The sequence below is a fragment of the Enoplosus armatus genome, chromosome 3, assembly GCF_043641665.1.
Source record: "Enoplosus armatus isolate fEnoArm2 chromosome 3, fEnoArm2.hap1, whole genome shotgun sequence".
NCBI lineage: Eukaryota > Metazoa > Chordata > Actinopteri > Centrarchiformes > Enoplosidae > Enoplosus > Enoplosus armatus.
Window position 1 is genome coordinate 9,023,648 of NC_092182.1, and position 14,407 is coordinate 9,038,054.

At 41.8% G+C, this 14,407-nt stretch overlaps 2 protein-coding genes across 2 annotated transcripts; both read left to right on the forward strand.

Annotated features, from left to right (window-relative positions):
* Positions 1 to 785: 785 nt before the first annotated feature.
* LOC139283490 (major intrinsically disordered Notch2-binding receptor 1-like) lies at positions 786 to 3,946 on the forward strand. Its single transcript, XM_070903515.1, has 3 exons — positions 786 to 2,780; positions 3,196 to 3,414; positions 3,752 to 3,946. The coding sequence occupies exons 1-3, from the start codon at positions 786 to 788 to the stop codon at positions 3,944 to 3,946; spliced, it is 2,409 nt and encodes an 802-aa protein (XP_070759616.1).
* A 4,327-nt stretch (positions 3,947 to 8,273) lies between these two features.
* LOC139282916 (rac GTPase-activating protein 1-like) lies at positions 8,274 to 13,941 on the forward strand. Its single transcript, XM_070902824.1, has 16 exons — positions 8,274 to 8,367; positions 8,933 to 9,135; positions 9,340 to 9,494; positions 9,779 to 9,848; positions 9,976 to 10,029; positions 10,230 to 10,307; positions 10,468 to 10,582; positions 10,711 to 10,859; positions 10,966 to 11,130; positions 11,232 to 11,327; positions 11,489 to 11,687; positions 11,882 to 11,987; positions 12,165 to 12,297; positions 12,452 to 12,557; positions 12,773 to 12,881; positions 13,866 to 13,941. The coding sequence occupies exons 1-16, from the start codon at positions 8,283 to 8,285 to the stop codon at positions 13,939 to 13,941; spliced, it is 1,899 nt and encodes a 632-aa protein (XP_070758925.1). The 5' UTR covers positions 8,274 to 8,282.
* The last annotated feature ends 466 nt before the right edge of the window (positions 13,942 to 14,407 follow it).

The window sequence follows — 14,407 nt, forward strand, 5'->3', positions numbered from 1 at the left end:
TACTGTATGCATGTTAGTATATCCATCGATACGTCGGTAAAGTGGCGAGTTTGCCCCCCCGAAGCTGTTTATAGAAATGAGAAGATCGAAAATGTCCAGCGAGGGAAAGATGTGCGCAGTGTGACGGCGTCATCAGATCAGATGATTGTGGTTATTTTAGGGCCCAAGAATAAGGTCGATTTCCAAATGCCCACATGAAGGGCTTCTTCCATCCGAGCTGAAAACATCTACTTGGATTGTTATAATTTTGACCTATTATATGCTGACTGTGAAACAGTATCCAATCTGAAACACTGTTGATATTGTGACTAAGTGAAACGTGTAATTCATTTATCACACAAAAATTGTGTATCATTTCTATCATCGTTTTAGTACTTTTACACATTAATATAGATCTATAACAATGTTTTATAATAATAGGTTATCCAATCATGTTTTGTTACTTGCTTTATTATTCTTTATCGGCATGTAATTAATATACAATATTAAAGTATTATATAACATACATCATATCATATAATTATTATACTTTGATTAAACATTGTTTTATTGTGTCAAAGAAAGAAAGCTGAATACTTACATGGACTTATCAGGTTGGATATGGGACTTTAATTCCACCTGTAATTATTAGTCTTTTTTACATTGCCTTATGTTTCTTTCATGTCTTGTCTTAATGACTTTTTATGTGTTATGTGAAGCACTTTGAATTACCTTGTTTTTGAATGGTGCTATATAAATAAAGTTGCTTTACTAACAGCCTTGTTTTCCCTCTCAGGTGAGCAGCCATGGCTAACCTGCAGCAGGAATACCCTGGGGTCCTTCTGGGGATCCTGGAGGAACTGGCTAATATGCGCCAATGGCTGACCTTCCAGGACCTTTGTCGCATGGTCAGCACCCGCTTTGACCTGGAGCACCTCATCGAGCTCAGGAGTTTGCTTTTTGCTGCTGCAAGCCAGGATCCCTGTTTCCCAGCTACGCTCTTCAGAGACCGGGTGTCCACCAGAGGCCAGGGGCTATCACCCATAGGTGTCGCTGCTGACATTGTAACTATTTTCAATCTCATTCAGATGACGGGTGGGGCCCCTGATGACAGCCAACCAATGAGAGCCCATACGGTCCTCCCTGTTGACCAGTCCCCAGGCCCCAGTCTGCCTGGAATCCACCAGCTCAACATTTCTGCTCGAGAAAGAGCACGCGCCCACTCTGACTCCAGTGGCAGGCTTATCGACGAGCACTTGCTGTTTCCGAGACCTGTTTACTCGGCCCGCAAGCGAGCAAGTCTTCCCCCAGATCCAATCTCACTTGTGTCCTCCCCTCCAATCAGGGCGAGGGCTGTGTCTTTTGACTTGCCTCACACCACACTTTTGTACCCTAGTGGTCAAATCCCCAACGAAGTCATGAAGAATATCTACCTGCCTTTGGAGACGGACAGTGAGTCTAGTGGTGATTCTGCTCCCATGGAGGTGTTTGAAGCTGAACAGGGATCGTCTGTCGACCAGAAGAGAAACGTCTTTAGGAAGGACTTCCATAACCAGCCACCTCTGATACCCCAGGTGACTGTTAGCAGTGAGTCTCCCAGTCCCAACATGGGACAGAAAGGCTTTGACAATCACAGCTTCGAAATGGTCCAGAATCCTTACCCGTCACCAACAACAGTCCACCAATCGCCAGAGCAGCGGGCTAAACATGAAAGCCTTGACGACCTACAGGACTCAACTTACTTCGGACCTGGGTCAATCCCAGAGTGGTCCCCACGGCACCTTCAACCTCCCAGGACCCAGAGGCCCATTTGGAGCAATAAGAGTCACAGTCTAGAGGACCGGATAGGCGTGGGCAGTGTTGGATTGGGAATGGAATCACAAGGGGGGCAACTTCCAAGACGATCAACCCCGGCTATCAGCAAATTAGGGGGGTCGTCAGGAGGTGAGAGTGGGGATAGTGGATTGCCATGTGGAGGCGATGTAGTCAAGGCTCAGGGAACGCAGACAGACCTACCGGACCCCCGGCGCCTCCGTAGCCTGGTCCACGCTGATCGCCTCTCCTTCATGACCTCATTAGATGACCCTGAGTTTGGTGAGGATGACATCAGTGCCATCTTTCGTTTCTTAGATGACATAAGCATGTGTGGTTCCACGGGAGTGCTGCACCCCAGCGATGGATCAGCTATTAACCAGGACACCCCAGAGGCCAGACGTGGCCGCCTAGGTCAGCTCTCAAGGCTTTTCCACTCTCTGGAAAGCAGTGATGATGGGCTCAAGGCCAGTGTCTGTAAGCTACTGCTCCGTATGAGCCAGATAGAAAGACAGCTCGAGTCACTGAATGATGTAAAGGCCGAGATTTCCCAGGTGCTCTCTGCTCTGCAGCGACTGGATGAAAAGATCCAGCAGCCTATCAGTGGTGGTGGACAAGGCACTAGCGGGCGATGGCTGGAGCCGCTCAGTGGTGTCTCGTCCTTTATGAGCCACCCTGTAACCCCTTCTGAGTCATCAGAACCTCAGCCTCTGTCTGCATCCGGGCATCTGTTTCCAGGGACCAGCAGTAGCAGTCTGGACTGGAGCCGATGGAACACTCCTGTGGAGCAAACGGAAAGCAGCAAAGGTCAGTCTGATTCAAAACGGGGGAAAGAAGTGAAGAAGGATGCATCATCTCGTCGTGCCTCCAAAGCCCAGCCTGAAGAGAAAAGTGTCTCTGATGCCAAACAGCCGAACGTCTCTAACTCTGCAAGAGACTGGACAGTGTCATTCTCGAAAAGTAAAGATGGCAAAGGTTCACATGGAAAGGTAGAGTGTACATTTTATTCTATATTTTGCATGATACATGAGGAAATAGCTGTCAGATGAGATATGGGGTCCTCAGCATATGAGCATCAGTTCTTAAACAGTTCAACTGCAATCCATTTTGAAGGCAAAAGTACAGTATGTGCCCCATGTGTATGTCCATGGCCTGCAACCACAAAATATGTTAGGCCTGTAGCAGGCCCTGTGGTCTGCTGGGTAGACACACGTGATTATGTGGTTGGTTGACAAGTTAATCAGTCCACTTTGTGGGGTATTGGTTTAGTGGTGGTATTTAGTTAGACTAATATTGTCAACTTTGCCTGAATGTCACATATGTTTAAAGGTTAAAATAGGTATATATAGGTATGTTGTATATATAGTATATATAAAATCTGTGTTTGGCCCATTTTCCTTCTAGGCAGATCAATCAGGCAGCACAACTAACCTACTCTCCCAAAAGTCCTCCAACCTGGTGGAACAAGTGTTTAACTCGTCCCTGTTCCGCCACAAAGACAGCAGTCTGACAGGGGGGTTAACTTCTGGGAAGATCATGGACCCCAGATTGGCTGAGGCGAGGGGAAGGCCCATATGGACTGTAGACGACAGAGAATCACGAGTCACCCCTTTGGACTTACAGGTAAGATGTGTTGACTTTGAAAGGGCTAAATTAGTTAAAAAACATTTAATTACATTCTGTTTCCTATCATGTCTCTTATATAAAGTCAGTGGTTGAAGTCTATAAATGACTAAATAGGATATGTTTTCTGTGTGTCTGGCAGTATTACAATATGTTTTTTTATAATTACATCATGCAGTCTCAAGAAAAATACAATTCTGTGTTATGACGTAGTCTTCACACATTAATGATACATAGCAGGAAAGAGTATACAATATTTGAGTTCTCCTTTAAGATCTTTAATCCATATAGATTTATATCTTCTCTAAAAATCTTTAAATGGCATCATGTTCCTCAGGGCCAGGAGTCTCTCAACCCCAACAACATGGAGTTCTGGATGGACGACATCTACACTCCAGGCTACGATGCTCTACTGAGGCGTAAAGAGGCTGACCTCCGCCGGGCCAAGGTCTGCAAGCTGCTTGCGCTCATTGGCACTGCAGTGGCAATCATTCTCATCATCGTCATTCCCGTTTGCACCATGGGGTCTTGAAGAATCTTACAGAAAGCATTCATTTTATTTATTTATTTCCTGCAGCTATGTGCTGTATCCAGGAACCTGCACGCCATTTTCATGGAGATTAGTAAATGAGAGACTGTGACACTAGGACCCTAAAGCTGGATCGGTGATCACTTAACATTCAGTAACTCGTTACACTTCTCTGCATGCAGCATCATTATTTATGACTTCAGAAAAACAGGATGATTTGAACTGTAGCTAACTTTGAAATCACACTGAGTCACTCCCTCAAGCAGTTGCAACAAATTGTAAGTAATCTCCCATGCCAAGTTTTTTCTCCCGTTGACTGCCATTTATTTCATGATCTTTGTTCTTAATAATTTCAGGTGGCTGCAAAATAGTAAAGGATTAAGGTTTTAAATAATTTTAAAATATCTCTGAGAGGATACATTGAAACTAGTAATACTGAGCCATTGCAAAAGTGTCAATTTCTTTTTGTTTTCAGCCTTGAGCACTGCCTGACTCTTTCTTGCGGCTGCCTTGAGAACACTACAGGGCAACAGTTTTATCAGTACATAAGTGTTTTACATCTACAGTTTATAAGTAGTATAAGGATTCTGTCGTCAGGAGCGTTTTTATTTTATTATATTAGTTTGAATGTCCTTCCTTTAAGCACCAAGATATACTGCTCAAACAAGCATAAATCAATAGAAATAATATTTTTATAGAGTTCCTCCCATTTTTTCTAACTGGAAAATATCAGATGTAATCCACTCATGAATGTTTAGGTTTGGAGTGTTAACCAAGTGTCAGATTTCAAAAAATGGAAGATAAAAATCCTGTTGTTGTTGAAGCAGTGAAGGAAAGAGGAAGCCTTTTCCAGTAAACACTCAGAGTGGGAGATTCCACTTGTAATTCAATAGATGGGATGTTTGGAGTGCACCTATGCACATTATCTTTTCACTGTACTCACTTGGCCAGAGCTTTTCCACATACCTGCTCACTTAGAACCAACAGATTCATCTGGCGTCCTTTCACAGATGATGAGAGTAGTTTTGCCGGTGGTGTGACATTCCATTTTGTAAAAACATCCTGTTAACTCAGGAGACATTATATTTAAATCAGATTTTGGTCCCGGACTGTAAAATCTACAAAAACATGTACACCTTTAAAATAGAATGAAATTCAACACAATATTTCTACAATAGAAACTACCTTTGTGAAGCTTGTAATGTTGACTTTATGTTGAGACTGTTAGAGAGGTGTACATGTGTATTATAGTCTGGTCAAAATAAGAGGCACACTTTAGAATATGTTGTAAACTAATACAACCCTATTAGTAAACAAATTACCAAATTTCAGCTTTCAAATTTGAAATTCAATGCCTGACACTATCTTAATAGCTGTATTTATTGCACTGCTGATGTATTGGTTTACATTCCATTTTCTAGGTGTTCATGTTTTTTGTTTTGGTCCACTCCCTTTACATTGCTACATATGGATGATTTTGTTTCTGTTCAACAATAGATTAGAACTTTTTTCCAGTTGTGGGGTATACACCAAATTGGACAGAAACTATGCATATCTTTGGGGAAAAAAAATGTATAAAAATGCTTGTTTTGTTTATCTGTATCCAGACCCCTAAACTTCACTTTGCTCTGTGTACACAAATATGGGCAGGATGTATAGAGGGTGTGTTCTACTTGAATGCATCCTCCTAAGTAGATGTATATCTGCCAAGTGTTCCCCATGAGGCTGTTTGCGGATCCATTACCCTTCCGATGGTGCCACTGAGGAGGCCTAACCCTGTAGTCAGCACAGTCCGCAGGTGCTTCCTCTGAAACTTCAGTGCATTAAAGCCTCCTGATATTAGCTTTGCTCCTGAGATGCACTTACAGAATTTGGACCTTGTTGTTGTAGCATCCATGCACCTTTTTAGGCAGACAGCTAAAAATCTGTGAACTCATTATTCAGGTAAACACTCTGTCTTAAAAACTGCTTGTAAATGAAAGAAAATATATGCAGGTATTACAGTACAAGTTACTGGTGTGCAGCGCTTTATATGATTGTGGGGGTGTAGGCTGACTTATGATGCTTGTCTAAATAAACTCGGCAAAGTGGTAACGTGCCTTTTACACTATGTTGTCTGATCTGATAAATAATAAATGAAGACCTAATTGCACTATGTTATAAACACATTTAAAAACATTATGGTGAATGAAAAAAAAGACTCCTGAAAGCAACTGCTCTGTTTAAAAATAATCGGCTGATTCCACTTGCAGATGGCAGTAATAGTCCACTCAGTTTAAGAAAGGGCAAATAGTTATTGGAAAAAGGAAAAAGAGAAGTCTGGCAGTTAAATGATCAGGTTACTGGAGGAAATGTACATATGGAGATGAATAATTGATAAAGACAGAGAATACATATTGAGTGACAGATCCTATTATCTCAAATCAACTCTAATGGACCTGCAGTATTCAGAGCACACACACACACGCACACTGTATTCTGGGAATAAGTGTATTGCTAAATCAGACTGCCAATAGATTATAAAAACACACTAATCAGTTATAGTCTATTGTTGAGTTGTTTAAAAATGTCTAATGCGTTATGGACACATTAGGATTTAGTGTGTGTGTGTGTGTGTGTGTGTGTGTGTGTGTGTGTGTGTGTGTGTGTGTGTGTGTGTGTTGTACCCTCATTAAATGTTGCACAGTAGAGCTGCTGCTGCTGCACCCAGATATGCCATCCATGGCTGATTAATGATGCAGCTGTGTGCATCCCATGTGCCAGGCCCACGACAACAGGACACAGTCGCTGAGTGTTTCAAAGGATTTTACGATTTCACACATAATTTTACCATACTCTATTGCAGACTTTGATACACAGTAAGGAGAGCACAGATACTGGACTGACTCACCTCAAGCATAACTGCCTTTTTTATTCATTGTGCAAAAAATTGCTTATATATGAAAGTTATTGATATTACTAATGGGGTTGCTGTACACTTAACAAGTTAGAAGCAGATATTTGAAAGAAAGTGGCCTCAAGCCCAGATATAATTTTAAAAACCTCCAGAGGTTCTTAAAACTACAGACCCAGCCCAATTTGACACAGATTTTGAACCAGAGATCCCTACCTAAAATGTTTTGTTGTCTTTCCATACAGTAGATGATGAAATACAGTACAATGGATCATTATAGGCTATATGGCGTATTCTGTATGTCCCCATGTCCTGGGCAACAAATACAGACATTAATAAAGTTATTTACAAATGAAGATGTTAACAAATCAATGGGTCAGATAAAAAATAAATGTATGTATGCATGATGACATAAAATCTAAACATTATAGATTTTTAAAATAGACCTACTTAGTGACTGAGTAATATATTGATTCATAACATACAGTGCAATTTCAGTTAATGCTGCTTGCTGTAAGTAGACTCCCGGGTCATCTGTAATAATGATATATAATGTCATATAATAAATGTGTGTGTGTTTTTTTTATATTTCACATAATACTGTATCTCATAGGGCTACCGTCTAGTGAATTATGTTGATACACCTCTAACTCCCAGAGGGCCCACAGTGACCGCAGAGGACCCTTGGAGTTCTGCTTTGGGAAGCAAGGAAACATATCGCCACAATATCCCTGCAGTTACAACTCTGGATGTGTGGGGGCGATAGAGGGCTCCGACATCCGCCACAGCAGCTGACGAGGAAGAAAACCGGCGCTGATTTTGAACTTTGAAGAAGAATGTGCAAACTTTTTCAGGCAGGTGTGGCTCTGCTGTAGCCGGTGTGGGAATAAACAATCTAACCTCTACTTTTAACATCGGACGTGGTTACATTACATGTCAGTCGCACTATCACGGGAAAGATTTTGCACAGGTAAGTGTTTGTTTTTTTGTTTTGTTTTTTACTTTTGACCAACGTAACGATAGGTAACGTTAGCTAGCGTAAGTCAGGTCAACACAAACCTGCTAACGTTCATGTTAGCATGTTGATAGCTTTATCATAGCAGTAACGTTAAACCCGGCGTGACATTACTTTAGCTAACAATCTTGCGAGTAGTTTTGAACACCGTGGAGGTACTCACGGCTAACGTAAACGCGTTAGTTGTTTTTCTTTAGTTCTATGATAGAGGTAGCGTTAGTTATTCATTTCACACGTGACCTGAAATGTAGTGTTTGTAACCTTACTGCTCATTCAACGATAGTCTCAACGGGGCTGAACAAGTGTCAAACGTCAACAAAATAAAACTAACATGAAATTAACCAGCAATTATCATCCAACTCACGCATTTCTCCCTACTAATCTGACTAAGTTTATGTCAACTGTTGCTAACCCAGCTGCAGTAAGACACGATGGAGTCGTCTGTGGTGAACCTGTACAACCAGTTCCAGAGTCTGACAGCCCAGGTGGACGGACTGAATGAGGGCATTGAACCACGTAAGTTATTTCCACACTTTATTTTGCTATTTGCCACCTCTTTAGGAGCCTGTCAGTGAAACACAAAGTACTTGTGTAGCGTTAGTGTAGTTAAACTGGTCTGCTGTGGCAAGGTGCTAACGTTAGTAGCAGTAATATTGGGTGCATTACCATCACAAGAGTTGGTGCAATGAATTATTAGCCATTGAGTATTGAGCATCTACGTTAGTAAGTAAAGGCTGACAAGGTCAGGACTACAGGCAAATGATGGTGAAGATTGACACAAATGGTTGAAATAGCTATTGGGGCATAGTAAAAAAAAAAAATAAAAAAAACTCAAAACATTTCAATAGTCCAGATAATGCAGTTCATTTCCATTTTAACCAAGAGGAAAGAACTGTTACTCATTTTTCACTTTACAGCAGAGCACTCTGTCTTTTTGTCCTCTGTCTTGAGGTAATTTGCATCATTGCCACTGAAAACCTGTTTAAATTTGGAGGCCTAATACACGTAACCACCACAGAGGAAAGCAGTACATTGTGCACAGCAGCAATACAACAATCTCCTCTTCTGTTGTCTTATTCAGAGTTCCTGCAGATGGCAGTGAACTTTGAGGAGTCCCGTAAGAAGTGGCTGCGAGCAGGTGAGGAGCTGGTTTCTTGTAAAGAGGTGCTGGCTAAAGCAGAGACTGAGAGGGGAGCCCTGGAGGTCAAACTGAAGCATGCTCGCAACCAGGTGGATGTGGAGATCCGCCGGCGCCAGAAGGCTGAGGCTGTCTATGAGAAGCTGGTTGGTGCACCAATACGTATAAATCATGTGTAGCTGCATGGTCGTTTAGGGGATACATGGGAAATTAGAAAAAGGAAAAAGCTAGATGTGAATCATCAGACAATGACATTCGTCACCACTAAATAAGGCTTTTTTTTTGCATTTGTCTGTGTTTTCTGTGTATGGACCTGTCCCTTTCGACCTGCTGTTATGTGGGTGTAACAGGAACGTCAGCTACAGCTGATCCGGGAGCTGCTGTTATCAGAAAACAACGGTAACAGTGTCCACCTGAGTGAGGAGCAGCGCTCCGCCCTGGCCTTCCTCAGTGCTCACTCCCAGGCAGCACAGGCTGCTAAAGGCAACCTCAACTCCAGTCGAAGGTCAGAACCTCCTCGTCTGGTTCTGAAACAAATACATGTGCATCATTATTGGGGGTTTTTCCCAGAGAGTACTGATGAGACCGTAATAATGATTTTAGGTGTTCATCTAACCACAGTGCCTCATCCTTTCTTCAGTTTTCACTTATATTTATGGTACTGTTCTGTTGCTCTAGCTAATGAATACATTGTCTGTCACTGTATAGAGGTGCAGCATACATACTGTACATTGTAGGGAATAGAATTCAAACAGCAAGATTAAATGCTGACTTTAATCTATTTTACAGGTTAAATACCATCGATGAATCAGCTTCTTTGCTGTCAGACATCAGTTATGACCAAACGGACGACTCTCTGGTATATTGACCCATTTTATACAGTTTCACTGTATATTTGCTGGTTTGAGGATCACATAGTGGGACAACAATGTTCGTTAAGATGAGTTAATTAAGTACTATGGTCTATCTCTCCACCTTTCCTGTAGGACTGGGATTCTTCTGCAATGAAGACTGTAAGACTGCGGAAACGCCAGAAACGGGTGAGTTATGTCTTTATTCGCATTTTGAATAGGTGCCTCCTTCCGTGTATTAATGATTGACTGATAATTTGCTTTCTGGTTAGATTAGAGGCAGTTACTGGTTTGATACATCAGCACAACTTTGTCCTGCTATTTGCTGTCCACATAGCAGGGTCTACGACAAAGTGTTTTTGAAAGTTTCTGTACATTTTAATCCACAGCGTTCCTCCAGAAAACTCTCTGAGCTTCCTCCACAGGCAATGAAGAAGCCTCGCTCCACTGGACGCACATCAGATAGGGTAATGCTGACCTCTCCAGCTGAATGTACTATATAACACTAACGTCTGTAAAACAGCTTTGGTGTTTATATCTCTGCTATTTAAGTAGGAGACAAATAAAATGGCTATCAGTTTGGTTGAAAAGAGCAGCAAATATCTTCTTTTTTTTTATATGAATCAGATGAATGAGTCTATAGTAACCAAAACCACCATCACTGTGCCTGTGAATGGTGGTACTGTTGAGGCTGTCTCCACCATTGAAACTGTGCCTTACTGGACGCGCAGCAGAAAGAGTGGTGAGAATTTTGTATATCTTTTTTGATCCCCTCTATGACCTTACAACAGAACCATTAATTAGACTGTAAAACAAATTGGTTGTAAAATTCATTTGTTTTGTGATTTTTACCAACATGTGCGTCTACAGTTGCTCCAGCATGGGGTGATACAACCACCACTGACCAATCTGAGACTGCCAGTGAGGCTCCCAGCACACCAGTACCAGATTTCTCAGCCCAACTCCGGACCCCCAGAGCTAATAGAGGAGGAAAGAAGCACCAGTTCATCCCCAAAACGGTAAGACTATATCTGTACTGTGTCTACCTGCATCAACACTACAAGCCGGTTCACCTTATTGAATTATCTACTCACATTGGGGCACTGTGGTCCCTCTATCACTAAGGTGATCAAGTCTGAGTTCTGTGTACCATGTGGAAGAAGGACGAAGTTTGGCAAGATGTACCTTCGCTGCCAGGATTGTAGAGTTGTGGCCCACCCAGAGTGTCGTGAGCGCTGTCCCCTGCCCTGTAATCCCACAGCTGTTAGCACCCCCATCAAGAACACAGAGGTACATTTTCCTCCGTGCTTTATGACATGTTTCCACTCCATTATGATTTTCTAGTACTTTCATGCCACCTATAAATATGAACTGATGTATTTTGTCTGCAGACCACCTTGGCTGACTTTGCCCCAGTGACCTCTCCAAAGATCCCAGCTCTGGTTATCTACTGCATTAAGGAGATTGAACACAGAGGCCTACATGAGGTGAGACAGACTTTATTAAAGTCCTTGTTTACTTGCTCTGATCCTTTACCTTGAGCGATTACAGTGGATAATTTCTCTTTTAATTAGTTATCTCATTCAGTACGGTATCGCAGGCAGCCAGACAATGACAGCTGGTTTCTTTTATCTTTTCCTTGCCCCAGGTTGGCCTGTACAGAGTCTCTGGCCACGAGCGCTTGGTGAGAGGGCTGAAGGAGAAGCTGATTAGAGGAAAGACTCTGCCTCCACTTAACAAAGTAGAAGACATCAATGTCATTACAGGTGTCCTCAAAGACTTCCTCAGAAAGCTTCCAGAGCCGCTACTCACCTTCCACCTCAACAAAGCCTTCATGGAAGCAGCGGGTGAGTTTCTGAGACGTGTAGAATCACTTACAGAAGATTGCTGTACTCTCAGAAGCCTTTATCAGTCTGAATGTTTGCGTAACAGTATTCTTTTTAAGAAGAAGTATTAAAATTGAGTGGATTAAAGAGCTCCATGGGATGGAGGGAACATGCAATAAATGTTCATTAAATGACGGGTGTTAATGTTTTTGTAGAAATCCAGGATGATGGCAACAGTCTCGCCATGTTGTATCAGACCATCAGCGAGCTGCCTCAACCCAACCGAGACACTCTGGCCTGCCTGATGATCCATCTGCAGAAGTGATTTTCATATTTTATCCTGTTGTTACTCTCATCTGCTCCCATTACCTTCCACCCTTTAGACAGGAGTGGTGTCAGCCAGAAGGACTTTTATCCAAATTGTTTAAGGTGTGAGACAAGAGTGAGCAACCATGTTGTAAACTCCTACATCGTTTTTCTACCCCTTGCTTTTCCCAGGGTCTCTCAGAGTGTTGCTACCAAGATGGATGTGAACAACCTGGCCAGGGTGTTTGGCCCCACTCTTGTGGGTCATGCTGTTCCCGACCCAGACCCTATGACCATCCTGCACGACACAAACAGACAACCGAGGGTAAAGTGAATGAGAATAAAGAATAACTGCTTTGAATATTCACTATGGTCAGAGCCCTAGTCCAGTGTTTGTAAAGTAGCACATAGTTGAAGTAAAAGGCTGTGAGTGCTTTCGTTTTGACTACAAATACTGGATTTATTTTGTGTCTTTCTAGGTCATAGAGCGCTTGCTCAGTATTCCAGGAAACTACTGGGGCCAGTTTGCTTATCCATATAATGCAGCCATGGACAATGCTCACACTGACACTCCAGACCACCAAGGTAAATCACTGAAGAATAAAAGTTCCTCCGAAATGAATAGCATGAGAATAAGACTGTGTTTTATTTAATTTGAAAGCACTGTTTGTAAATGGTACACATGATGTGGCCGATAAGAGATTAAAAACAACTTTTTTCATTTGTACTCAGCATCTGTGGTTGATGAATAACAAAGTGACCTGTGTTAAACTGAGGATGTATTGACATTTAATCTGCAGTGAGCCTATTAGGACCAGTGACCACTCCAGAGCACCAGATGATGGCCAAAACACCTTCCTCCAGCTCGCTGTCCCAGCGCATGATGCACACCCTCTCCAGCACCACCATGTAAGCTCCCTCATACTCTCACACTCGCTGTCACAGTCTGTTAATACAAACCAGAGAAACAGCAGGGCCACATTCTTCAAATGTCACATAGCCTAATCCAAGCTAATGACATTAGCCATAACAAATTATCATGTTAATTATTATCTAGCAATCTTCTTCTTTTTTTTCCCATGAAAGCTAGTTGCAAATTAATTTGTAATCTTGGATAAAGTTATCTTGGATGACTGTCTGCTGTGTGGACAGTAAAGACCTGTATGACTGGCTCCTTGATAACTTCTCTGTCTCTGCACATTTTTGCTGAAAGGGAAAGAAAAATTATGCTATATTATCTTTTAATACAATTCTCACCTCTCTCCTACAGGTTTTGGTTTCTAAAGGGGTTTATCAAACTAATTTCATTCCCTTGTGGATTTGAAATTTGAATTTGATATTTTTAGTTAAAATCCTAATAGATCATTTTATTGCTGCATGGACACTGCACTATATGTGTATATATAATGCAGAGGAATGTAATGGAAATTATAATGGTAATTTTATTCACAATCATCCCTTTGACACATTGCCTGAGGCATGTCATGTACCAATGTCTTGTGTAAACAGCTAGACACTGAGATATCACAGGTCCGGTTTAATGTAAAAGGAACCCACACATGTTAACTCTGGGTAGGAAATGCAGGTTGAACAGAGGTCTTTATAGAAATTTCAGTTAAACCCTAAAAAGTCTCCAACTTGAATAAAGCTTGAACTTAAGCAGGTTTGAGTGTAGGTCATTGTGTCAAACAGCAGCTCCAGATACATTTTAATCTTTGAACTAAAAAAGTTAAATGATCAACAATCCAAGTTGTCCACATATTAAGAATGGATTCCTGTTTTTACCTCTAAACATTTGTCCTCACAGTTGTTTGGCCTATTGCGTTTGCTAAAATGACTCTTACTAAGCTTAAACTTCTCCTGTCTGCCCCCCGACCCCCTCCCCACCCTCAGATTTGGGAGCAAGAGCAAAGCAACAGCTGCCTCTAACCGCCAGTGCAACTTCTTCGCTTCTCCGCAGCTGAAGTAAAGGCAAAAAGGTTCACCCATATTGTACGTCTGGGTTATTTACTGCAATAAGTGAAAATATATTCACATAATCATGTGGGAAAAACTACTGTGCAATGTTAGCATGTAACAGTTTTATTACTGAGTTTTTTTTTATTCAATTATTTTATGCAAGACTTTCTAACCAGATTTTTTCTTTGAAAAGATTACTGCACATGCGTGTTGAAGTTTGTTTTTATATCTTTGATTACTAATGATTTTATTGTTGACCAAAACTGTGGTGACTTCTATGTGATTGTAAGAAGTTTTTAAGGCTCTAATGACCAAGCAACCATTCAAAACCAACTCAAGGATCTTTTGATGTTCAAAAGCTGTGCACTCATTGGTGCCGGTCCATCTTTGAACCTGTGGTTGTAACCACAGCGACGGAGGTGCTCGAGCACGCATGAACCAAACGGCTGTGTGGAGAGAAGTTGTATTATTGGCCA